The sequence below is a fragment of the Stegodyphus dumicola genome, chromosome 5, assembly GCF_044657685.1.
Source record: "Stegodyphus dumicola isolate Sdum_Otavi_A_Nest chromosome 5, ASM4465768v1".
Taxonomy (NCBI): domain Eukaryota; kingdom Metazoa; phylum Arthropoda; class Arachnida; order Araneae; family Eresidae; genus Stegodyphus; species Stegodyphus dumicola.
The window spans coordinates 85,736,442-85,764,179 of NC_140772.1; the positions used below are offsets into that span (position 1 = coordinate 85,736,442).

Genomic DNA, 27,738 nt, shown 5'->3' on the forward strand with positions numbered 1-27,738 from the left:
CTACGTTTACTAAATTTTTTTATAAAATAATAATATTGAATTTAAATCGCTTTCAAAAAGCATTTTACCCATATTTTACTCAAGTGTGTTCAGCTGGGTGGCATCAAAGTGCATAAAGATTTATTTTTCACATAAATTTCTAATGAAATTTTAAAAGTTTTCGACCATACTTATATTTATTACTATATTCAACATCAAAAGTATGCAAAAAATAACAATTGTTAGCTACCCATACAGAAAATACTTAGAGGGGCACCAGTATAAAATATATATAATATTTAACTCTTAATTTTGTATTCTTATTGTCCATAAGTTGTAATTCATGCAAAATTTTACAATTTAAATTATTTTATATACCGCCCTTCAAAAGGTAAGTGTTGTCTGTTAATAGGAAAGTATGGAATTTTTATTGTCAAATGCAAATATAAAGATAAAAGAAAATATACTTTTTAATTATGCTTGTTAATTTTTGAAAGTCCTATTAATTTTGTAGGCTTTAGTGTGGAATTCAAATTGTAGATCTTGGCAAGAAGTAAATAAATTTTGATTAATCATCATTAATTTAAATTTCATCTGTAATTAATAAAATGCTTGTCTAAATCTTGTTTTTATATACATTTGTGTACTGAATTTTTTATGAAGTTTATTAATCATTGTATTTTATAAGTATGAAGCACAATCTTAATCAATTTTTCTTCTTTCAATGATATATAGGAAACACTTATTGTATGGTCAGAGGGTGATAATTTTGATCTAGCTCTTAGTTTCCAAGAAAAAGCTGGTTGTGATGAGATTTGGGAGAAGATTTGTCAAGTAAGTTCGCGCAGTATTCTAAATGTAAGTATGTCAATGTTCCTCATCATGAAAAAGTGTTATGGCTGGAGTGCCTCAAGTTGCTGATTTGGCAAGATTTTGGCAATGACCAGTGCAAATGCTGCTTATGCATAAGTTTTATTTTTTCCTATATTGTTAAAACATTGATGCATGATGTTGAAAATTGCAGAAACTTTTTTTTAAGAGTGTGACCATTTGTGTGATTTGCCTTAATAACGTTTGATGTATAAATTCATGTAACTATTTAAACTCTTAAATTTTTCTCTCTTTATTTGTATTTTTAATTATTTATTTTTTTTTTAATTTGGAAATGTTTATGTTTGCAAGTCATATCTGCATTAGCATTGTATTCTGTCAAAACATGTTTTTCTACAAGGCAGTTTGATTATAAATAAATGTACTGGTCTTCCTGATGTATATTATTGTTTTAATGTGTTTCCTCTGCAATAATTTTTGCTGTTTGAAATAAAATCTAATATTTGTTTTATGATAGGGTTGGCGTTTTTGGCGAGTCATAAATTGGTGAATAACTTGATGAAGTTATGTTTATCATGTTTTTGTAATAACTTTTTTTAATCTAAATTTTTTTTATGACATAGAAGAAGATATGATGATAATGATGTAAAATACTTCCTTTTCACTTTACAAGTAAAAAGGAATAAAGACATAAACTTAACACCAGACCTATAAATCTGTCTTCTGTGGTCTTTACGCTGTTAATCTTTTCTTAACATATTTAGTCACATAATTTTAAAATAGCTAGCTTGCAACTTATTTTCACAATATTCAGCTAAGGAAGGGAATGTGACATGAATTATTTTTATATTGTATGTAATACTTTATATATTCACTGTGGTGAAACAATATAGACTTAGAAATGTTGCTTTTGGGGCTGTATCTAAATTTTTGATATTCCTTATAGTATATACTGTGGACTGTGATGGGATTTTCTTGAAAATGATATGCTTATTACTGCAAAAAGTTGAACGCGCTAAAAGCCAAATGATTTCCAAATTCTAATACAAAACTTTGTATTTTGTTCATGGGTATACTCTTCTGTCAAATTTACATTATAAAAATGTACTTATTCTACATACACGGAAGTAAAATTTTTTTTAATACAGTCAAAAGTCGTTAATCCGGACTTCGGCGATTCCGGATTATAGATCATCAGTTTAAATTGCGTAAGATGGCATGCAGAAATTCTAAAATTAAAAATATGAAACCGTAATTTATGAAATAAAGAACAATTATGATCTAAAGGGTATCAAAATTTACAAAAAAAAGCTTAATATTTATTTGTTTACTTTATTAAACATTTCTTTCAATGTAAGTTGTTTAAGTTGCTTCGTTTTATGTGATAATACTTTCTCTTTAATTCTATAAACAGACATAATTTCATGTTCAGTTACAAAGTTTCGCTGTTCAAGTCCCGTTAATTGCTGTGCCGAGAATACTGACTAACTTGTCAATCAAAATTTTTTCGTTTTCACTAACCTCTCTGTCACATTCTTCATGTCTTTATCCACTTTTTGCAGCAATTCCACTTTTTGTTTGATGGACATAGAAACATACTTTCGTTTTGTACGATCCTTTGGGAGCTCGAGATTCGGAAATTCTATTTGACATAATCGAAAGTTCAAGTTTACTTTTATAGTATTGCTCTAACAGTCTGCAAAAAATAATAAGCTGGATCCAATTCGAAAATTAAGGAACAACGCAATCATCAACATTAACTGAAATGGATAATTTTATCTTATACCGTTCGTTATACATAAAACGCGCACGCGAAAACGTATTCTGCGCTTGTGCACACGCAAATGCGCAGTTGTAAGAGGTCTTGCGCGCACGTGTAAACGCCTAAGTGCATGTGTCAACGCGGCGCATGCACAGAAAGTTTAGCTTTGAGGTCCGGATTATGGGTGTCCGAATTAACGAGTTTTGACTGTATAATGTTGGATAGAAGCTTTTATTTTTTTGTCATAGGTGTTGCAAGCATTTGAATGTGTTCATATGAAACATTTTCATGGTGGCCAGTCATATTAATTTTAATCTATTGTAATAGCAATAAAATGATTTCTATAGCAATTTCTATTTTTTTAATATGCACATCTGATTATCAAATTCAAAGAAGTGCTTTATGGTTTTTACAATGTCTTTTTCTTCAACTTATATGAATAAGAAATATTTTCAAAGTTCTCTGTCTAATGTCAAATGGAGAAAAGATTTTGGCTAATCTTTGGAATATGGTAACAGGTAGTTTGGCGTCATTTTTGCAAGGCGATAAAGGTTACTAACTAGGACTTTAGCAGTGTACATGGATAAAGTCAAGAGTGTGTGCAATGCCATTTTTGTATAATTCTGGGATTTTTTTTTAAGTGAAAATAGGTCGACATGTACATGGATGATACCGTGTATGTGCAGTTCTTAAAAACGCGGCAAGCAGTGGGCGATTCTGCACTTTCTCCCAATTCTGCACCTAATCTTCGTCATGATTAAGCACTTTTGTTCCATAAAAGTTCTAGCATAAGCGTAATTCGGCTAGCCTATCGTTGGAAAAAAATGTTGAGTAAAAAAAAAAAAAAATGTCTTTACTTCGTGAAAACAAAATGACGTTCAAACAAAAACTAGCAGGTTGCTGTAACAGGGTTGGTCGCCAAATTTTCGCCAAAAAATCGCCAAGTAACCATAATCCAAAGATTAACCAAAATTTTTAAGGTAAGGTGTCATATTTACTAACCTGTCTTCTTGAACATCAGTGCATTTTGTTATATTTTGATGTATCTCTCTCTGATTTCCCAGAAAATTGTTGACACTTTTCAAGATAGGTTGTCGGTATAAATTTTTATTCCCTTAAATATTACCTTCTCCGTTCTTCTTACCCATTCCATACTATCTAATGAGCAGGTTCTTGAATATTTTTTATGCATTTTTGAATGTTGACCAGTGATATCAAAACATGAGTGCCATGTTCAATTTTGCCATTTCCTTCAAATATTCTTCATCTTCAAAATAGTGTATCTTAAAAACTGAATGTATGTAGTTGCAAATTAGATATATTGGTAGCAAAGGATAATGCATTATAAGTGCAGAACATTTCAGCATTAGTGTATTAGACCATTATACTGAGGCTTAATTTGTTAAAAATCTTATCGGACGTGTTTTAAATTTCTTTATATGGGGAAACAAAAATTATGCTATTTATTTATGCATTCTAAATTTGTAAAAATAATTAAAATGGAAACGAGTCTTATTGTAAAAAAGTTTTAATTAAGAATGTCTTGAATTTCTTTCAAGTCTTGAAAAACTGAATAAGGCAATCATAACCACAATGAAAGAATGTCTTGAATATATTCGTTCACTGTGGTTATGATTGATTGCCTTATTCAGTTTTTCATTTTTATCATAAATATGTAGAATGATGATCATATGTGCTGTAAATAAGATCATGTATAATCTTCCATAGTTTACTGTATGTTTGTGTTTTTCATAAAAACATTTTCAGATTAGGAGGCAGAATATAAAATTCAAATAAATAAGTGAAGTGATAGGTATTTTTAATCTCTTTCCAGTTTCAGGTTATACAAAAGCATTTAAAGACTAGACTTTACCTGAAACTAAAATGTAAAGCTGCTAAATACAGAGATACTAAAGTTAGCCCCCCACAAAAAAAAAAGGCAACACCAGAAGAAAATTGTATCTGTTTAGCCACCTCCCCTTTTTTTTTAACTTGGATTGAAAGCACCAAATGTTCCGATGGATTTAGTGGTGATGAATATAGCCAGATGTTTGAATTGTTTCTGTGCATCTCTTATTATGCGAGTCTGCCTTTTCATGACATGGGATCTGCAGTAAGTTGATCTCTTTGTTTGTTAGATCCTTTAAAAAAGTTTAGCATCTCAGAATGTTTGCTGTTTGAGGAATATAAGCAGAGTTAGTAGTCTGGCCTGTCTTAGTGTGATCATCCCTTTTGTTTCAATCAAGATGGCATTTTAATTATAAAATAAATATTAGGGACTGTTCTGTTATTGGGAGCAGATTCAGAAATGTATGTATATGTTCATGGTATGCATAGTCTGTTTAAATACAATAGTTCATTTTAGCTTTAAATTTTAGTGAATCAGCAATACCATTTAAATTCCCAGTTTTTAAAAAATTTTTCTGTTCAAAAATTAAGAATTTTTACCATAAAAATCCACTGTACTTGCACTTGATTTACATATGCTCTCATATGATATAGTAGATTTTTATTTGTAATTCAATTTTGTTTAAAATTCAATTAACTTTAAATTTGCTTTTTACGAATAGAGAATGTTTGTTAAATTCTTTTGAAACAATACATATTTAAATATATATAAATAAGAGATTTTTTTGCTTAGCCATCTTGGATGGTTTCTCTTTTAAGACAAACAACTGAAAACAATGCTATGTTTCACACTTGTTTCCTCTTGCATAAGATGCCCCCAACCCCAAAACTCCTTTCCGGAAGGACACCAATAGCTTTACAACAAGCAAGCACAGGCTTTATTATGTTTTGAAGTCCTCTGCTATTTGTTCTAGATTATTTAAAGTTTCTAGTAACCCCTTCTGCAAGGTTTATTTGAAATTTTGGTAACCTTTTAGGCATCTGGAGTTTTGCAGTTCATACGTACTGTCGGATTAGGCATATACAGAAGAGCACATTTGACTTTTTTTTAGTAGTTTCATTATTAACTGGGTAAAATATTTATTTCTTTATTTAGCAAAATTAGCTCCAGAAATTGCTATTTTTTTACTTTGACAGTTTTTTATTATTATTATACAAAATGTTGGTTCTTATACTTCACTTAAATGAGGCAGCCCTTGTTTTTAGATTCATAAAATAGGACTATACATGTAATTTTCATTTTTGAAAATTAAAATGTATATTTGATTCTGTAACATGTTATTTTTGTATAGTAATTGTTTCATCTTTAGCCTTTTTTGGCCCTTTTGATAATTTTTTAGATACTTTCGTTGTATTTATTTAGGAGGGCGAAGACATGTTGGGAAAAGAAATTTATGAGACTGTTGAATTAAATAATGTTTGTAAAGAAGGTTGGATTAATTTAACCCATTAACCGCCAAAACTACAAGGAATGTTTCTTTTCTCGTAAAAATAATAACAAATATTAAATTAAGCATTTATAACATAAATTTACATTGAAAATTAAAAAAATGCTCTTACCTGTGGAGAAAGCGAGTGTTGCGTTCGCGCAACATCAGTGGAATAAGACTATGGATTTTTAGTGGGTAGGATTGTACTCGTGTGATGTTTCTTTTGAGTGGAGCGCAGGATTACTTTTTAGCTGTATAACGTTTTATAAATCTGCAAATCACTTGTAATTAATTTAATATTAAAATATACATTGTATTTCTTTTACAAATACAGATTATTTCAATTGAAAGATTCAAGCATGAAAAGCTTCATTACAATCCTGATGTAAAGCTAGCTACATTACATACTTTGCATCTATAAACAGTCTGGCTATGGTACTCAAAACAAAGTCTTTTGTTATCAACGGACTTTACGATAAAATGTCTACCATCTCCATGCAATGGTTTTTGAATGCTGAATTTACTAGGTCTCCCTATTGCTGATCTATTTCTGGCTAATTCTACACTCTCAATAGGAGTTTGCAAAAGGCATTCTCGCATCTGAAATCTAAAAGAGACTTTATATTTCCAGTAGTAAAAAGTGATGATATTTAGTAAGTTTAGATACGGTCTCACCTCATATAATCTATCAATATTGTCATTTTGACTATTGTCAAATGCAAATTCTGCTTCATATTCTATTCCTGTACTGCAAACATGTGATATTGATTATCGTACAACAGGAACAGAAATGCCTTTATCAAAAGACCAATGCGTTTTTTCTTGAGGTAAAGAATGATATCCTGTAAGCAATAATATTCGAATAAATCTTCTCATATAGGCTTCAGGTTTTTTTTTCCGGGGGGGGGGCTGAGTGTATATATTTGTCTGTTCAACGAGAAGAGAGTAAATGTCTAAACTAAAAAGAAAATCGAAAATCTGTGCACTAGTTTTACCTTGTGCTTTGTCTTTTATAATTTCTCTTCTATGTCTTTCTTCATGTTCTTCCTGAGAAGAAAGGAATGGCAATGTTTTTTATCCACATCAAGATTTCAATCTTCTGCTTTTTAAACTTTTTAGTATGACTATAACTGCTTTTAGAAGGCTGATAGTTACTTCTTACGTGAATTTCAACTTCCCCAGCAGTATGATTTGGTAAAATATTATTATCATTATTTAAAACATTGCCATTCCTTTCTTCTTCGTCACTAGCCTCTGCAATTTTTGGGGGAGCAACAACAATGTCAGTTTCATTCTGGTCATTATTAACATTATCATCATATGTTTCTTCATGAAAAAATCTTTGAAGGGCTTTTTCTAATATAAGATACCTTGTTCTAGGCATTTTTAAACAACCAGAACATCAAAAGGAATGAGTGAAAAAGGAGATTGACTAAAAATTGACCCGTTTCCTGCTGATGTTGCGTCAATGCAACACCTGTTTTCCATTCCTTCCCAACACAAATGTAAACATCTGACTGATGTAATGTTCTGATAAACAGTGACTTTGACTAAAAATAGATCACTCATAAAGACAACAATTCTTTCGTTAAATATTTTCAGCAAAAATACCTGCTCGAAAATTTTGCTTAAAGTTTGAGATTAATTATTATAAACAAAATGATTGTTGAAGGCAAATAGTTTTTTACAGAAATAATCTTCATAATATTCCCTACACAAAATCATCTGCTGGTATAAATATCTTAGGTAGTTATGTACGCATTTATTTTGACCGTTGCGTCAACGCAACACCAGCGGCTAATGGGTTAAGGCAGTTTAAAGTCTCGCTGAATTCATTGGAATGAAGCATGTTGTTCGTCACTCGTTAATCAACTTGGTTTAAGGCTTCAAAATACATTTCCCTTGACAAGTTCTGTTTGAAGCATAAACAACGGAGATTAATAAAAAGAAATTTTTTAATAATTTTTATTGTTTTGGCTTCATTCTGTACTAATTTCCCATTTTTATAAGTCTTCATCTTTTGAAAGGAAATTTTTGTTTGCAATTTTGTATTTTTCTTTATTTTGTGTTTTACCAATTGGATTTGTGGCAGGGAAAGAATGGGTTTAGTCTTCAAATATTTAAAGCGACATTTTTTTGGTTCCGATTTATGAGTTTTAGATATTATATGTATGTGTGTACATTCATACATATACCCAAATTCATCCCTCCATCCATACATGCATACATACATATATTTCTGAATCCAGTAACCAGGGTTCATACGGTCCTTAAGAGTCCTTAAAAGTCCTTAGATTTTTTTGGAATCGGTTTTTGGTGCTTAAAAGTCCTTAATTTTGGCCAAAATCAGCAGAAGGTCCTTAATTTTAATCATCTGAAATTTTTGTCTGTTTTTACGACCGTCATTTTGAGTGTGAATTAGCATTTTGAGTAATATTTTTAGCGTTTCACTGTCGTATATATGGTTATAATTTTAATCATCTGAAAATTGTTTGTTTTTACGACTGTCATTTTGAGTGTGAATTAGCATTTTGAGGAATATTTTTGGCGATTCACTGCCGTATATATGGTTTGAATGGGTTCATGAGTTCAAATTTGTTTTTATTTCTAATATAAAATGATGGGATACTCAAGTTTCTAAGCAAGAAGTGAAACATAAGCATTTCGAAATTCATTTTTCTAGTAAAGAGCTCCTCATTATAATTCGCTTCCGATAGTGAAGAAAGTGACACAGAGGTTATTGTTAACAAAAAAATTTCAGTTTACAAATTAGTCGGTATTCTTGACACAGCAATTATAGGACTTCAATAGCGGAACTTTGTAACTGAAGAAGAAGTTATGTCTGTTTATAGAATTAAAGAGAAAGTATTATCACATAAAACGAAGCAACTTAAACAACTTACATTGAAAGAAATGTTTAATAAAGTAAACAAATAAATATTAAGCTTTTTTTTGTAAATTTTGATACCCTTTAGATCATAATTGTTCTTTATTTCATAAATTACGGTTTCATATTTTTAATTTTATAATTTCTGCATGCCAACTTACCAGATTTAAACTGACGATCTATAATCCGGATTCACCGAAGTCCCGACGAGTCCGGATTAACGACTTTTGACTGTATATTGAAATTATATTTAAAAAATAACATTAAAATGAAACATTTTTATTTTTTGCTGTAATATTATAAAATTTCATTTTGGCAACTTATAAAATATTTTAAATCTGAAAAATAAACAAGGTATAATGCGATAAAACACAATTTATGAAACAGCTCTTAGCAAAAGCAAAATTAGCTATGTAATTAATTAAAAATGTCTTGTTTTAATTTTTTCATAGTAAAAGTTTTTCCCATGTCTCAGAAAATTCAAAATTCTCAGAATGTGCATTAGTTTTCTCTATAAAATTAATTTTATACTTTTTCCCTCCTATTTTTTTTCCCCAAAATATTTCTGGCTTTTGTTACAGAATTGGTAGGGATAATTTTTCTTTAGGATTTTTAGACATTGCAGCTTGGAAAGTTTAGAAGGATTTGAAGGCAAGATTTATAGACTCACGATTCTAGAAAATTTAAGAAATATATGACAAAATGAAAAATGTCTCCATGGTATCATCACGTAATGGATGTATTTTACACAAAGTTTGCAATGAATTTCATACTTTTTGGAGAACATGTGGAAGAACAATGAAAAGATAATATTTGAATGTTTTACTTCTGATATTAGAATCTTAACATATTTATCTTCTCTTTTTCTCTACTTTTCACTAGACAGAAGCATGGAAAATATCAAAAATGCTTCTGATCTTATCATATGGGCAGGCATTATAGAAAGGGATTTTTTTATTAATAAAGAAATTTAAAACTTACAATTTAAAAGATTCATCTAATATTTCTTAATGCATCATACACATAGCTGGCACTAGGCATTTTCCCACCTGATGCAATCTCTGTGGATCCTACATTGTTTCCAATGCCTGCTCTAAATTCTAAAAGTTTTGCCATTTCTAGATTTTGTTGTTCGGTGTGTCACTAAATTCTAGAAATTCTGCCACATCAGCTCTAACAGGCCTTTACTATATATATTTCATATTGCTTCTGAATGCTCATATTACTGAAGAAATCAAATTAGCCGCTTTTTCTGTACATTCTAAATGCATTTAGTGTTTTTTAGAATAGCAGAAATCCTTAATTAAATCCCAAAATTCTAAAATGAAAAGAAAACGCGTTGAAGAAAGAAACTGAATACATAAAGAAAATTATTCTTCAAAGATATGTGCCGTTATTATAATGTAAATTACCCAATTGTTTATGATTTCAACCTTTACTATAATTCCCCATTTCTATTTCCTCATATGATAGTTATTGAGCCAAATTAAATTAAAATTAAATTGTATATATATTTCATATTGCTGAAGAAATAAAATTAGCCGATTTTTCTGTACATTCTAAATGCATTTAGTGTTTTTTAGAATAGCAGTAATCCTTAATTAAATCTCAAAATTCTAAAATGAAAAGGAAACGTGTTGAAGAAAGAAACTGAATACATAAAGAAAATTATTCTTCAAAGATATGTGCAGTTATTATAATGTAAATTACCCAATTGTTTATGATTTCAACCTTTACTATTCCCCATTTCTTTTTCCTCATATGATAGTTATTGAGCCAAATTAAATTAAAATTGTATAATCTTTGACCACTAGTCCACATTATTACTTTGAATTTGACTGTTCTTGTTTAATTACGTCACCGTGAGCTGTAATTGATTTTGTTAGCATCAAAACGTGCCTTTATGTTCTAAGCTCTTTTTAAATAAGAGGCTTATTTAAACTTTTGTCTGATATCGTAGTTAATTTCAGGCATAGCGATAATATGCTTCACGCCTGTCGGGAGTTTTGGACTATATAACTTTTACCAGATCAATTAAACCCTCATAGGTACATTGTGGAGAGGTTGACAAGTTAGGAAATAAAGACCCAGAAACTAGCGAGAGCATTGATTTGCATATTGAGACAAATCTCTAATTGTTAGAAAAGATGCTTAAAGAGAAGGAAATCGATATAAACTAGCCAAAATGTCTGGGAAGGCTTCAAATTAAAATGACTGATAAATATTTTGTTGACTTGTTGTTACAAAACATAAATGTTGTGTAGCTATTAATGCGTAATTATCTTAATATCGTTTAAGAATCTGTGTCATAAATTACATATACTTTAAACTGTGAAATTTTATTAGATTTTGGTTTTAATAGGGCCTTTTTTAACAAATATTGTTAAAAATAAAATTTAATAGTATTCATGTGAATCCATAATGACTAAGGTTTTCAAACTACTTAATTTAATTATTTATAACTAACTGCTTACCTTGACAAATTATCTCTAAATATTAAAGCGAGTTGTTGCCTTTTATTAATACTCACTGTGGTCACAAGATAAAATACAAAAATGTAAAAATTCAAGTAAAACTTATTCTTTGCATCTAGTGAGACTTAAAATAATACAAAATAACTTATCACCTCTGGTGCTTTAATGGCTTATTTGAACCTTAAAGTATATTAACTGGGTTACAACCCCTGGAACTGTACATGAAGCTACGACACCAACTGCATCATACTGAGTCTAACTTTTCAACACTTGCCTACATCAGGCCTTTCAGGTTTGTTCTGATCAGCAGGTCTCTCTCTAGACAAGCAGTGGCAGTGACAACATCTTTTGTTATGAATCATGCGGATTATGATCTTACTTCTCATTTTAACCTATGCAGTTTGACATAAAATCTACCTGCTTATTTACTAAACCTGTAGACTGACGAAGTATGTGACAAAATGAGACATAAAAAAATCAACATAAAGCTGTTAGTAAAACGTAAATGTCACTTATCGTGTTTCAAATATGACCAACAATTATAAGTGTAAAATATTTAATGCTATTTAATAAATTGCATAAATTTTATTTTATTCTCAAACTTTTTAACAATTATGTTAATTAATTCATGTTTAGTAATAATGCGTACGACTTAGGGATCTATTTTATTTTTAGGATGGTATTGCAAAAGGGAAATTCAAGCGTAGATAATATCTTCAATTGAATTTATTCAGTTTCCATTTGCTCATAGGTCCTTAATTTTTTTCATTAATGGTCCTTAAAAGTACTTAATTTCCATGTGCTTAAATGTGTACGAACCCTTAGTAACAATAACAGAATACCAAATATTACTGCTACTTTATGAAGGTTTGGTTTTTAGTTTGCTGAGTAAAGTTCATAAAGTACTGATATTTCTTAAAGATTGTTTTATATTGGAGCCATCAGTATTTACCCACATACTATGTGGTTCAACATGTAAAGTGTTACTGATGATAAGTGCGAGATCTTAAAATTTGCTTATGTGCAGTTTCAGGTTTTTGAGTATACATAGGCAGTCTTATTTTCTTCCTGGAAAGCTTCAGCTCTTTGTAGAATGTTTGCATCACTAGGTGTTGCAGTTATTAGCAGGGCTGTGGAGTTAGGTAGATTTTTGGGTAAAAGGAGTTTGAGCTGGAGTCACTAAAAACAGGTCGACTCTCCGACTCCAGTTTTTATTGGATAGTTTGAATTTGAAATGAAATTAAAGTGAATTGAAAAAAAAAATTAATATCAAACTAAGTTATTTTTATTTATGGACTATATACATTAGTAAATAGTTATTTTCTATTTTGTTGACATATTAATAAATAAATATAAGGGAGGAGGATGAATGTGATATTTGCCGTTGGTGATTAAACTGATTTGTTTATTTGCTTCATTTAGCTACACATCTCGCTGGTAAATTTAGGTAAGCAGCAATAGAAGCAAAAACTCCCAAAATTGATGCCATTCTTAGGAAGTGAGCAGGAAAAGGAGCAATTATTGATCAAGCAATGCTATGGAGAAGTACATATTTGATTATATAGAGGTTGTTAGAATTAAGAACGTTTTTAGAAGATGTAGATAACCCTAATGTTTCATTAACAGAAAGACTGTGGAATGATCTTTCAGAATTGGAAACTCTTCTTTCTACACTGTATATAACGACAAAAAAGCTACAATCTGACGAATTAAGAGGAGGTGAGAATGGAAGAATGTGATGTTTGTTCTTTCTGAAAGGGGGGGGGGATAATTGCAGAAGGAATCATTTCTTCAATGAAGAAAAGAGAAACTAGTTTGTTAGACAATGAGATTTTGCTGGGTTCAGTATATATATATCCAAAACACAGAATTTTGTTGGATGATGAACAGATTAAAAAGGCAAAGAAAGCACTCTGTGAACTTTCAATAAGAATGAAATTATTTTGAGAACAATTGGAGTATTGAAATCAGGACAGTCAAACTGCAGACATTGCAACTGAGTCTTTATCATCCTCCTCCAGTGATGAATTAGATTTGACATATTTTTGGATAATGTTGAAAAGGCTAAGGCAAAGCAAATGAAAATGAACCAAGAGCCTTTAGATGTAAATATAAAATAAATAAATAAATAAAAATAAAAAAAATAAATAAACAAATAAACAAGATTTCTACAAAGCCTTTGAAGAAATAGAGACGTATTATGACTGCTCTCGCAAGACACCTCTTTTAGAACTAATAAAAATCGATCCTGAAAAGTTAAAGAAGTAGCTCTTCCTCCTTCTCAAGTTAGTGTGGAAATACTCTTTTCTGCTCTGATGTTTATCAAATCGGATATATGGTCCTTCAACAAAGAAGATCTTGCCGAAGCTATACTGTTTTTTAGAAATAAGTAATGTCAGTTTTTCCATTTCATAATAAATGCTAATTAATATAAATAATTCCCTATGCCATCATTTTTTTGTAACATCTAATACGACTTTTATATTAAAAAAAGCCCTAACCCATGTGTATATGTTTACATATATATATGATGGAGTCTCTCATTTTCCCTACCGACTCCACAGCCCTGGTTATTAGTCTCATTTGTTAAAATTTAACAAGAATTGCAATGGCATGATAAATTTGCGCTAATATTTGCTGAAACTTTTTTTTATCAATAAATTGAATTAAAAATTATCCTTGATACTGAAAATCAAACATGATTGATTTATGATAATATTTGCTTTGTTTTATGAATAAATTGAATTAATAATTATTCTTGGAACTTACAGCCCAATCATGTGCTGTAGTAGGTTTTATGAAAACACATTGCATTTATCTTGGAACAACCATGAGCTCTAATGAGAACCAGATAATTTCAAAGTGCTGAAATACTTGTAATCACAATCCAGTGTGGATTGTGGATTGTGATTACAATATAAATCATGAACAGTACAGCTAAGTCATTCATTGCATTTCTTGTTTTGGAACAAAATGAGTTCGGGAGGTTTTTCAGAAAACTGGATAAAAACTGTGCTCTAGGATACAAATGAGATCAGTGGCATTCTTTTGTCTCTCTATTTTTTTGTGTTTATAGCTGTGGGAATTGAATGAGAGTGAAGACAATTTTTTAGATACTCTAAATACTTTCTTTAATATTCCAGTTTATGAGAGTAGAGGAATTTGTAACATTTTAGAGAATCATAATAATTTGAAAACTCCACATATGTACTGAAACTAACCAAAAACATGCTCTTTTATTAAAGTGTTGTAATTGGAAGATAGAGCATATATTAGATGCAGCCATTATGGCACTTTACTATGTTGTATACTAGTTATTTGTCCACATAGTTCAATTTGTCTGTTTAACTTTTGCTTTTATTCAGAAGACAGAAGCAGGTTTTTCTTTTGTTACTTTTAAAATGAATTCTTATTTCATGTTTTAACTAATTACACATCTGTATAGCACATTATAAGAATCTACTCTTAGATACTGTTAGCTATAATTTTAAATACCCTATTAATATGAGATTGTGAAAAAATGCTGCCAAATGAAAACTGAAAAATTAAACTCTTTGTCCAAGATTTTTAAGACTCTTGTAAGATTGTATGTTTCTAATTTTTTGCACGTATGAGTAAGAATATGATTCTTAAATCTGTTCGAATACCAACAAATGTAAAGTTGTCAAGTATGTAACATCAGCCTTTCTACATGTAAAAAAACTTTATAAGATTGTGACAGATTTCAGCCTTAATTCAAAAAATTCTAATCATTTGCAATTTTTTTAATTAATGCTTATCTTCAAAAATTCCTTTTATCAAATCATGAAATGTTTAAATTGTTAGTCTTCTTGAGAACAAGAATAATCAAATTTCATTATTAAAATCATAGGATGGTATCAAAAGCCAAAATTTTTATATTTTGTACTATTGTTTACTTTGCAAGAGGATACTCAAAAGGTTTTAAAAATAATATTCATATAAAATCTAAATTTTTTTAAATATATAAATAAAATAGCATAAAAAGCAGAGTAGGAAATTAGAGAAAATTCCTTCCGTTGTATCTGTAAATTAGGCTATACTCTGGTTACTGCCTTTTTTTTAGAATAAAAGAGTACAATCATTTGTGAATAAATTTCCTGAAATAAGTTGCTATCCATCCCTGTCAATTCCTCCCTTTTTTTATGTAATGAACTAGGTAAAATTCAGTAACTAAATCTGAATCATTTTCAGTTGAACTGAAATACATGCTTTAATTTTCTCACTATTTCCAATCAGTGTATGCAGAGCTTGAATTAAAAATTTGTTAAAAAGTAATAACCATGGAAGTCTAGTATTGATATTTAAATAACATTTGTTTCGATAATGTTTTTTGGCATCAAAACTTTGTTGTAAGGTGATACTTATGACGCTTAATGTATTTGCAACCACTTTAGTTGAAGTTGCCAAATTTTCAGAATATGCCAAACTTTGGCAACCATGTGCATAACCATTTTTCAGGCAACCATGCTCATAATGATCCTTCAATCAAGCAACAGTGCCATTTTCATATGCTTATCTTTTTCTTGTACTGCAAGTTCCAGCGATTTTTATAGACAAATTGTGATATTTTTGCCTTAAAAATTATGTGTGGTGTAATTGTAAAAAATTTGATATTTAATAAAGTTAACACATAAAATGTTAATAATACAAAGACAAAATTTCTTTGCAAACCATTTTACTGGACAGTAATGTGATAAGCTCAGAAAAGACTGACAAAAACTTCCAACATTAAGAGGCCATGAGCTGTACCTCGGAACTCTTCATTGTGCTCCTTGTCTGTTTTGATAGCAAAGCATGATGAATTAATCTGATAAAAAAGATATACCCAACTACTGCAAAAAGATGCACCTGATGTACATTAGTGATAAGTGGCAGATATAAAAGTGTTCCATACATGAATGATCAGGACTCTGACCATCACTATTTCATTCACTTTTAGAAATATTTCGTTACATTGTTCCGGTGGTTATTTGAAACTGCCGGGCCTACTCACTTTTCCCATCCAAAAAATAAGAATAATATCAAATAATGGATTTGAATGATAAGTTTTTATGTATTCTGTTTCAAGAGCATGATTTGTCCTGTTATTTATGTACACTTATTTTAACTTGCATATGAATGATGAGATCATATTTTGCATAAACTTTCTTATATGGTTGAAATTTTGAATTACAGTATTAAAACTGTCAATACACACGAAACTGTGACATCAATCGACAAAAATCGCCAACCATGTCATAAAGTAAATGCTAACTGAAATTAATTTTCTTAGCCCAAATTTGATGTAGTCTGAAAGGTAACGGTTTTTCATTAGTCATGTTTGTCTTTTCAGGCGTCTTAATTTGAGCTGAAATGTGTAATATTTTATCCTAAAGAAAGAAAGGGGGAAAAAAAAACTGTAGTTCTAAAATTTTAATAAAAGTTTTTACTGATTGGAAGTCATCAGTGTCTAAGCAATTCATGGAATTCTGATACATACTTTTGTCCATGGTTTGATCTCTTGCTAATGGCTTCTTATATTGGTATTTTCATGGTTTCTTTGCAAAAGTATACCTTCTTAAGATGCCCAATCGTTGCGTTTCCTGCATAAAATCAATTACTGATGTACCTTATCAATTCCAGTTTATAATGAAAGAATCTGAATGAGTGTAATATTTCTCTTAAGCTTTTAATCAGATGAATAGTTATCCTTTTTTTTAATGCCAAAATCTTTTAATTAAAGTTGCTTGTGGAAACTCCAGCCAATATATTAAAATACCAGGTTTTGTTTAGCCTTTTTTTTTATATACCTATTGGGTTTGTACATACCAACTTCAGGTTTCTTTTTTTCTTTTATTATATAGTACTGTAAATATGAAAGACATAGATTTTTTTTATTAAAAGTAAGCAGAACATTTAAAAACAGCATTTAAATAAACAGTTTAATGAAATTTTATCCCTAGCTTGTTTGAATTTCCTAAGATATTTTTTCTAAAATAAGCAGAAAGTATATGCACAAACTGAATATAACTATTTTCCTCAAATTTGCTATTTTTTAATCAGCTTATCTTTTTAAACTTATTTGTTATAGTTAGCTTAATTTCTTTTATTTGTTAGATTTTGTGATTTAAGATATATTTCCTCTGTTCAAAGCTTTTGTAACCATATAAGTTTTATGGAATTTGTATATCCTTTTTGTAAGTATATGTCATAACTGTTTTTCAAACAAAAAAATTGTCACTGTCCCCCCAAGTATATTTACTGCTGTGAGTGAAATTTAAAATGATTTTTTATGTATTCATTTTAATATGTTATGTTGGTTTAGTTCAGTCTCATTAATTTTGCTCAACCTAAAATATGAAAAGCTTTATAAAATTTATATAAAAGTTAAAATACAAAACTAAAAATATAATTGAAATAATGCTAAGGGATGCTGGTATAATTTTATCCCAATAGTTGTACTCTATAAGGCTTTACACTGAAACAATTAAAAGTGGTATTTGTAATTTTCTGTAGAATGGCATGATAATAGTAATCTGAGTGGTGGTACTTTAATCCAAAGTAAGTTATGTATTAAAACATTTATATTTGTATTAGCATTTTATACTTTTAATCTGTATGATATCCTATAAACAAATTTATAAAAATACTGCATCAGTGTACAGTAAACCATTGCAGAATATGGGATTTATGTTATTAATACATACCGTGCACAGCAGAATTGCTCTCTGCAGTCTTAACTTTCTATGGAACAAATTTATTAGGTGTAGTTCAAATGGAGAAAGTAAGTACAGTCAAAAGTCTTTAATCCGGACTCGTCGGGACTTCTGCGATTCCGGATTATCAGTTTTTTCTGGATTATAGATCATCAGTTTAAATCTGGTTAGATGGCATGCAGAAATTATAAAATTAAAAATATGAAACTGTGATTTATGAAATAAAGAGCAATTATGATCTAAAGGGTATCAAAATTTACAAAAAAAAAAAAAAAAAAAAAAAAAAAAAAAGCTTAGTTTTTATTTGTTTACTTAAACATTTCTTTCAACGCGTGCATGCGTAAAGCATACATTACGCATTGTCGAAATTAGAAAATTTTAGAAAATTGCAACCAGAAAACTATTTTATGTGTATTCATGATATTTATAATGACGAGGAATTTGATTTAAATCAAAGACGGAGTACATCGAGATGAAAAACTATACTTAGTAAGGAATTATAAGCCGAATAAAATAAAAACATCTGCCCTGAAGATAAGGATAGTGCTGACAAATCAACTTCCAGTTCATTGCATGCCGCAACGCCCCCCACACCCCCGGCCCTGCAAAGCAGTGTGAAATTGATAAACAGATTTCGGAATGGTTAGAGAACAAAGGACATGCCTTTATCTATTTTTTGCAGCAATTCCACTTTTTGTTTGATGGACATTGAAACATGCTTTTGCTTTGTAGCTACTTTGGCAGCTCCAGAATCGGAAATTCTTTTTGACATAATCGAAAGTTCAAGCTTACTTTTATAAAATTGCTCTAACAGTCTGCAAAAAATAATAAGCCGGATCCAATTCGAAGATTAAGGAACAACGCAATCTGCAACATTAACTGAAATAGATAATTAGATAATTTTAGCTTAGCTTATACCGTCCGTTATGCATTAAACGCGCACTGCGTTAACGCATGCGGCATAGAAAGTTTGTAGCTCTGACATCTGGAATATGGCCGTGTGGATTAGACTTTTGACTGTATAACTTAAACAAACTGTTCTGTTAAACAAACTGTTTTGACTGTATAACTTAAACAAACCTAAATATTGTTGTAATTAAATGAAACCAACGTTAATTGGAGGTATTATTATTACTGCGTAAAATAGGTACGATATAATATTTTTAAATAAACTTGTGGTTTTCGGATACTTTGATGAAAAAATGGGTTTGGGTTTTCCTGCATTGACGAGAAACAAGTGGCAATCAGCCAGCTCATGTGCAAGGACCAAACAGTTATCCATTTGCACATGTGCAAGAAACAAACAGTTAATGATCTGTTTTTTTCATTATTGTATTGTTTCAATATAGCTGTATTTCATAGTAAAATACTAATTTTGCTGACTATTTTCAATATTTCATCAGTGGAAAAAGAATCTGTAATTGACATTTGTGGCATTATTACCAGCAGTTGCTGAATTGTGACCACCATAAGGCCCATATCACACATGCATTTGTTTCACACGAACAACTATTTTGGACAATTTTTCTGCCTGGTTTACTATTGAAAGAAAGACGTGCGATTTTTTTCCTTCCTTTCGAAAAAATTTTCAAATTGTTTGTTTTCAACCAATCGGCTATCAGCTTGGAGAACCAGTTTCCCCTTTGGTAACCCCACAGTGATCTGTGGTGATTGGCTGTTGTGAGAAAGCAGAAAAATTGTTCGAAACTTGTTCTTCCGGAACAAATGGAGAGTGTGATAGCAGCCTAAGAAGTCTGTTCTAAAAAATTAATTTTTCTTTATATGCTATTTTTTAATAAATTGTTAAAAGAATTTTATTAAGTAAAATAATATTTTTATGATATGTTTTATAATGAATGAAATTTTCTGGCTTTTTTATATATATTGTTATTTTAAATAAATTATGTACATAATTGTAAATAAGTTCTGTAGAATTATGTTATTTTAAATAAACTGCTGACAAAATTGTATTAAATACCTTAATAAATACAAATTTGTTTTAAAGGTGTGTGTTGTTACATAACTTGTATTGAATGAATTGCCAATTTAATTTATTGTTTAGCATAGTCAATTTCGTTTTTATGGATGTTTACCATATTTGAATAACATATGCACTTTGTTAAACCCGAATTAAGCCAAGGCTGCTGCAGAGGACAAGTATCAATTTTTGCTTAGAAAATCACTGATGGAATTTAAGTTTCCCAGTAAAGAGGGCAGAAGTTTTCAATATCTCTCATAAATTGTCCTCTTTCTTCATAAAAGTCGATCTTTGTTGCAAACTCAGTCAGTACCTATGATGTTTTTAGCAATTCGTTTAACTTCTAAGTTAAAGACACTTTATGTACTTCTTCACTCTTGCTGCTTTTATTGTTAGTTGATAGCTTATGATGCTATAAGATCCATTTTTTCATTTATCAGTTGTCATTCTTGATTAATTCTTTGACTTCTTCCAGACCTGAAAAATCTTTCACTGCCAGTCCCCCCCCCCAGTATATACAATATTTTTGGCTTCATTTCCAAATAAATGGGAGAATCCTTTAAACTTATTAACACTTTCTGTTAAGAGCTGATGCTAGCAAACATTCAGTGCTGATGATTTCACATGTTCTCATCCAAGTTTAATCATTTCTGTTAATTGACATGTCTTGAATTGCTTCCAAAATGCTGTAGTGTTTTAAGCTTTCCTTCGTTTAGTGCTTTATTTACAAAAGTTTAAATATGCCCAGGATAATAGACTTTGAATATTTCTATGATTCTTTGATCCATTGAAGAAGATAAACACTGGTAAATACATGATTATAGCTTTGCCAATGGAGTGAAATGATCACAGCTCGGCCTAGGTCACTCAGTTAGCAGGCTGGCCACATGCATGCCTGGGTTGTCTGTTGTAAAGGATAAATGCGGCTGATGCCGTACAGCATACCACATATGAATTAAATTGTAGTGTTGGCCATATTAAATGGAAAAAAAAAATTAAGGTAACATATAAGTTAACAACATTCCACACATCTGCACTCAGCAAGGGTTTGCTGTATGAGCAGCAATTAGGTTAGGTTTATTTACAAATTTATTAGGTGTAGTTCAAATGGAGAAAGTAAGTACAGTCAAAAGTCTTTAATCCGGACTCGTCGGGACTTCTGCGATTCCGGATTATCAGTTTTTTCTGGATTATAGATCATCAGTTTAAATCTGGTTAGATGGCATGCAGAAATTATAAAATTAAAAATATGAAACTGTGATTTATGAAATAAAGAGCAATTATGATCTAAAGGGTATCAAAATTTACAAAAAAAAAAAAGCTTAGTATTTATTTGTTTACTTAAACATTTCTTTCAACGCGTGCATGCATAAAGCATACATTACGCATTGTCGAAATTAGAAAATTTTAGAAAATTGCAACCAGAAAACTATTTTATGTGTATTCATGATATTTATAATGACGAGGAATTTGATTTAAATCAAAGACGGAGTACATCGAGATGAAAAACTATACTTAGTAAGGAATTATAAGCTGAATAAAATAAAAACATCTGCCCTGAAGATAAGGATAGTGCTGACAAATCAACTTCCAGTTCATTGCATGCCGCAACGCCCCCCACACCCCCGGCCCTGCAAAGCAGCGTGAAATTGATAAACAGATTTCGGAATGGTTAGAGAACAAAGGATATGCCTTTATCCATTTTTTGCAGCAATTCCACTTTTTGTTTGATGGACATTGAAACATGCTTTTGCTTTGTAGCTACTTTGGCAGCTCCAGAATCGGAAATTCTTTTTGACATAATCGAAAGTTCAAGCTTACTTTTATAAAATTGCTCTAACACTCTGCAAAAAATAATAAGCCGGATCCAATTCGAAGATTAAGGAACAACGCAATCTGCAACATTAACTGAAATAGATAATTAGATAATTTTAGCTTAGCTTATACCGTCCGTTATACATTAAACGCGCACTGCGTTAACGCATGCGGCATAGAAAGTTTGTAGCTCTGACGTCTGGAATATGGCCGTGTGGATTAGACTTTTGACTGTATAACTTAAACAAACTGTTCTGTTAAACAAACTGTTTTGACTGTATAACTTAAACTATTTAAGTTCATAAGATAATGTGTAAGTGCGAAATAGCATTCCACAAATCTTTGCTCGGCAAGGGTTTTGCTGTATGAGCAGAATAGGTTTTTCAGGCTCATTCTTCATACTGTTGTTAAAGATTGCTATAAAGATAGGTCCGAGAATCTTTCACAAGCATGTTTTTAAGGTGGTTTTTTAAAATAATAGTTCCATACTGTATTCTGTTGCTTTAAAATAGGTGCTTCAAAATCTTTTTGATCCATCCTTATTTACGATCATAACATGTACATAGCGTGTTTTTTTATGTAAGGGCTGTTTTGTTGTATGTACTAATAGGTGGAACACGCACCGAAACGAGAGCTTGCATCGTATCCCAGCATTCCTTAGAAACAACTGTGCGCAGTTGCAGCTGTGTGGGTAACGTGTGCGGTCTGTTCTGTGTCTTTGAAATGTTCGAGTATGTGACGTTTACAGAGCTACTTCCATGAGTGAAAGCAAAGTGTGTGTAAGTGGGTTAAAGACCGCGACAGCATCCTTGACGAGTCTCACTTCGATCGCCCATCTGTGATCACAGACGATATGGTGGCTTCAGTTGAAGCAAAAATTCTTGAACAGATGCGTCACCATGAGCACTCTTTCAAACAAATTTCGTGAAGTATCTAAGTGAGTGCTGTATAAGATTGATTCCGAAAAGTTAAGGTTTAAAAACTGTGTTCCTGTTAGGTCCTTAAACTCTAACAGAGGAACACAGAAACAAAAGATTTGAGTGTTAGCTGAATTTTTTTACTCATTATAACAAAGATGATGCCATGTTGAGTCGGATTATAATGGGAGATGAAACATGGCTTTCGCATGTCATGGAAGCAACAGAGCATGGAGGAGACACACGAACTCTCCTGTAGGGGTCAAAGCCAGACAGACTGTGTCATGGCATAAGATCGTTATGTCCGTGTTTTGGGATAGGCATGGTGTTTTGTTGGTCGACTTCATGGAATGTAGACAGAGGAAATTTTGCTACTGCATGACAATGCAGGGCCTCACACTACAGCTCAGATCAAGCTTTATTGGACTCTTGGCTGGGAAGTTTTTTTCTCCCTCTACTACAGCCCAGATTTTGCGTCAAGCAATTTTCATCTTTTCCGCTATCTCAAACATCATCTTGGTGGCAATCCCTACAACAATGGCGAATGCGTGAAAATGGGCCGTGACCTCTTGGTTGTTAGAGCAGGCGGCAAGTTTCTTTGAAGAGGGTATTTAAAATCTAGCTCTAAGGTATAAGTGTTTAAAAAAAACTTGGCAGTTATGTTGAAAAATAGAGAAATGTATGTAGAATCTGAAAATAAATTTGGTTTTTGAAAATTTTCTTTCGTTTGGTTTTTATTTTTAACTTTAAAAATACTCCTCGTATCTTCATTTCACAGCACTTGTTTTCCCTTGTTAATTTAAGATTTGTAGTTCAAATCCCTTCATTTGTGCACTTTTCAAAAACAAAACGTGAACAGTTGCCACTTAGCTATCTTCTGCTGCAGTTGTTGCCATGCTTATTAGACAACCTGCGCTCTAGGAAATGAAGCACCTATTCTAAAGTAACAGACTATAACATATGCTGTTTAGGAAGTTGTGTATACAAGGGGTGAAAACAAATAAGTTTTTCTCTTCTGCAAATGGGCACTATATGGAAAGGTGAAACTCGCAATATTTAATAAATAAGCCACAGTATAGAGAACACGTACGTATATAATTTCAAAATTAATTTTACTTTAAAATTGCTTTCAAGCAAATAGAAAATTTATCTATAGAAACCATTTATTAAATATTAAGTTATAGCTATATATTGTTGTTTAAACTATACAATGCATAGTCCTCCAAGGAATGTTATTTTATTGTTGCCATCCCATAACACCTTAAGTTTTAAATTAAGAGAAAATTTAATAAATCATCAGGTAATCAAAGCATTCAAATTGCAACTTTTTAAATAGTATTCTTTGATACTCTTCATATATTATGTTCATCATCAGGCATTTGTTTTGTTCCATATATTAATTTGTATACTTAATAATTTATATTCAAAATGTAGTTTTTAAATTATTATCATTATTGCGTGACGTGAAATTTTTGGTAACTTCTTATTATTCACACTTCTAAAAAAATGCGAAATTGCAGCCAGTTTTGAAGAGAAATGTTTGTTTTGGTATCTTTTTCAGTGATGCAGACAATGTTGTGTAATTTTTTTTTTTTTTTTTTTTTTGTGTGTGTGTGTGTGTGTGTGTGTGTGTGTGTGTGTGTGTGTGTGTATGTGTTTGTTCTTTTTATACAAGATGCACATTTTGCTTTTTTACATTCTCTTCATATACACAGCGATCTGTTTTTGCTGTTAAAAAAAAATCGACATTTGCCCCAAAAAACCTAAAATGAAAGGGGAAAAAGAGCAACATGATGCCTTTAAGTGATACGTATAACTGTATGCGTGCAGACAGCTGAATCCGAGATTTCTTGAGGACTCCAATAATTGCAGTATATGTTCAACCACTATGCTAAAATATTAAAATTCCAATAGGAAAGAGCATAAGCTGCTGTCATATGGGCGAAAATTGAAAATCTCCGTGGGGGTTTGCTGTGCTCTGTAGGTTACCACACAAATACTTTTGGCACCATTGTGAATAGCCATATAAATATTTTTTGGCGACATGGTTTGTTGCCTCATCAGTATTTTTTTGCGACTTTTCATTGGGGATGCAGATAATCAGAAATTACCTGTTTGTTATAGGTTGTATATTAAATTCACCTCAGGTGTTAAAAAAACTTAAATCATATTTTAACCGGAATTGAGTATTTTAAGACAAGTAAATTCTAAAATGGCTTTTTTTTTACCCTCTAAATTTCATTATGTATAACATTTCTTAGAATTTTCAATTTATGCATTATTTTAACAATGTAAATATTATATAGTAAATTTTTAGGAGTTGTTAGTTATGTACAAACCCAATCTTTGCAGAAGTAAATATTTAAATTAATGAAAATCATGGAGTTGAACATCAGGTATCTAGTTGATGTTTCTTTCATCACATGAATTTCTATAATTTACACCTGTATATGATTATGTATATGAGTCTGTATATGATTTGTTTCCTTTTGTGTTATGAATTATTGCAGAGTTATCCTTTTGTTATCTTAGAGGCTAAAGAAACCTGGTTTATAAATATGACGCTCAAGAGAAATACAGTCAACTTCCAATTGACTGGGATAATATCTAACTCAAAATCACAGTTAATCCAAGGACAATAAAAAAAAAATGTAAAATAAATAATCCATGTGCAGAATAAGTTACTTTGGTTTTGCAAATTTAAACAGTTTTTAAATATAAAGAATATAATGTAAACAACAGGAGAATATACTTTATTAGAAATAAGAAAGCTTAAAATGGCATAAAATATTTTTTACTTTTCTTTTCCTATTCTGCACACATAATTATTTTATATTGATGGTGTGGGATCATAACTTTTCCATTGGTCTGCAATAAACAAACTTTTTTTTTAGACAAGTTCTGATTAATTTGTTCCCAGTAAATTGGGAGTTGATGGTATTACTTCAGTTATTTGCTCACTCTTAAATTTTATTAGAATGTCTAAAATTAATTTAGCAGTATGCCTTCAAAGGAGTTCCAGTCTTAATTATATATAATTCTTATGCTGATTAATGTAAGGAAATATTGTGAATATTAAGGCAGTACTTTAAAATTCTTGTTACACTCTTTGAGAATATGGTTATATATTTGGCAATATGGTAGTAAATGTGAATGATAATTTTGTTCTTAAATCTGGGAGGCAATGGAAAATCATAAATTTTGTCTTCAGTTTAAAATGGGAAAAGTAAGAGGTGGAAGGAATTCTTTTGTTTAAATCTATTTTGTTACATTTCATATCACTTTCTTAATATGCAGCAGTATTAACTGTGTAATTAGATAATGCTGTATACAGTTATGCAGTAGACATTTCCACCTGATAGCTTTTGTCAGATTTTCACTGTCAGAAAAACTGCTTTCGGTTCATATTTTATATTTTCTTTTTAACAAAAATCCACGCAAGTTAATAACCTGTTATTTTAAATTATTATATTATACATTTATATGAAGAGAATGAGTTCTAGATTGTTACATAAAAATAAAAAATTCTGTGTACTAGCACTGCTTTGTTTACAGTAATGAATACCAAATTCTGCCCATTTAGAGAAGATAAGATTGCTAAATCTTTTTTTGTTCTTAAGTTAATTTTTTAGGCTTAGGTCATATTTTTTGTTTTAACTCATAGGATAAATATAATGCATTAAAAGTTTTAACATTTAAAATGTCTTACATTTTTATTTATCCCATAGGTACAAGGTAAGGATCCATCAGTTGACATAACTCAAGATTTAGTAGAAGAATCTGAAGATGAGCGCTTTGAAGATGTGTCCGATTCCGCCCCTCCTATAGAACTACCACCATGTGAACTTAGCAGATTAGAGGAAGTTAATGAAGCAATTAGTAGTTGCTTACCTTCTCCTGCACGGAGGGAGAAGTTAGCAATGATTTTAGAATCAGAGAATTACATCAAAAAACTTTTAAAAATATTTCACATGTGTGAGGACTTAGAAAATCTTGAAGGACTACATCAGTTGTTTGAAATTTTTAGAAATATATTTATGCTTAACAAAAATGCTTTGTTTGAAGTGATGTTTGCTGAAGACACTATATTTGATGTTGTTGGTGTTCTTGAATATGATCCTTCGTCACCCGTACCAAAACGACACAGGGATTTTTTACGTAATGTTTCTCATTTCAAGGAAGTCATCCCCATTTCAAATCAAGAACTTATTGCAAAAATTCATCAGACATATCGCGTCCAGTATATTCAGGATGTTTGTTTTCCTACTCCTTCAGTTTTTGAAGAGAATATGTTATCGACTTTAAGTTCTTTCATATTCTTCAACAAAGTTGAAATAGTATCCCTTATACAAGTAAGAGACTTATTTTTCTTCCATCTCTTTACTCTTAGTTGCATATTATTCTTCACATTTTTTCATAGCATTAAAACCTAAACATTTTTTTATTAGTTAATTCCTTATGTTATTTGAGTATCATATTAATTTTAATCATTCATATATCATTTTCGTCAGAATTATAAAATTGATAACGGTGTTGGCAAGTTTCTTCCATAAAGGGTAAAACAGCCAGGAAAAAAAAATCATTTAGGAAACTAATTTTTTAACACATTTATGTTTATATTATTTTATTTATGTTTTATTCATAAATTAACACTTATAATACTAATTTAAGTATTTTTAGTTTTTATATAATTAAAAAAACTTATTCATATGCTTGCAATAATTTTTTGGAAGTATATATCTGTATACACATGTATATGGATATATGTATTTGTGTGTGTATTTTTGTAATAACTGTGTGATCTGTTTCACATCTGTGAATTTATGTATTCTGAAACTGAATTTCTGTTCATATCGGTAACAAAAATACCAAGTTATTTAAGAGGAATAGAAAGTAAAATTGAAAAAATAGTTAAAAGATAAAGTTACATCATTATAAAAACATTGTCACCAAACATAACGTAGCTGCCCCCTCCCAATCATGTGTAATAACATTTTGAAATTTTTGTGATGAGTGGATAAATTCAAAATAGAAGGAAAGT

At 30.4% G+C, this 27,738-nt stretch overlaps 1 protein-coding gene across 4 annotated transcripts in view; it reads left to right on the forward strand.

The window, feature by feature from the left end:
* The window catches only part of flfl (serine/threonine-protein phosphatase 4 regulatory subunit 3 flfl), a 135,813-nt gene that overhangs the window by 8,779 nt on the left and 99,296 nt on the right, over positions 1 to 27,738 (forward strand). For 3 of the 4 annotated variants that reach the window (XM_085816846.1, XM_085816845.1, XM_085816848.1), the window contains exons 4-5: positions 715 to 837; positions 26,426 to 27,049. In XM_085816846.1, coding sequence (XP_085672972.1) covers positions 715 to 837; positions 26,426 to 27,049 — 747 coding nt within the window. The remainder of the gene's footprint in view (positions 1 to 714; positions 838 to 26,425; positions 27,050 to 27,738) is intronic. The other variant, XM_085816847.1, reaches the window with a different exon arrangement.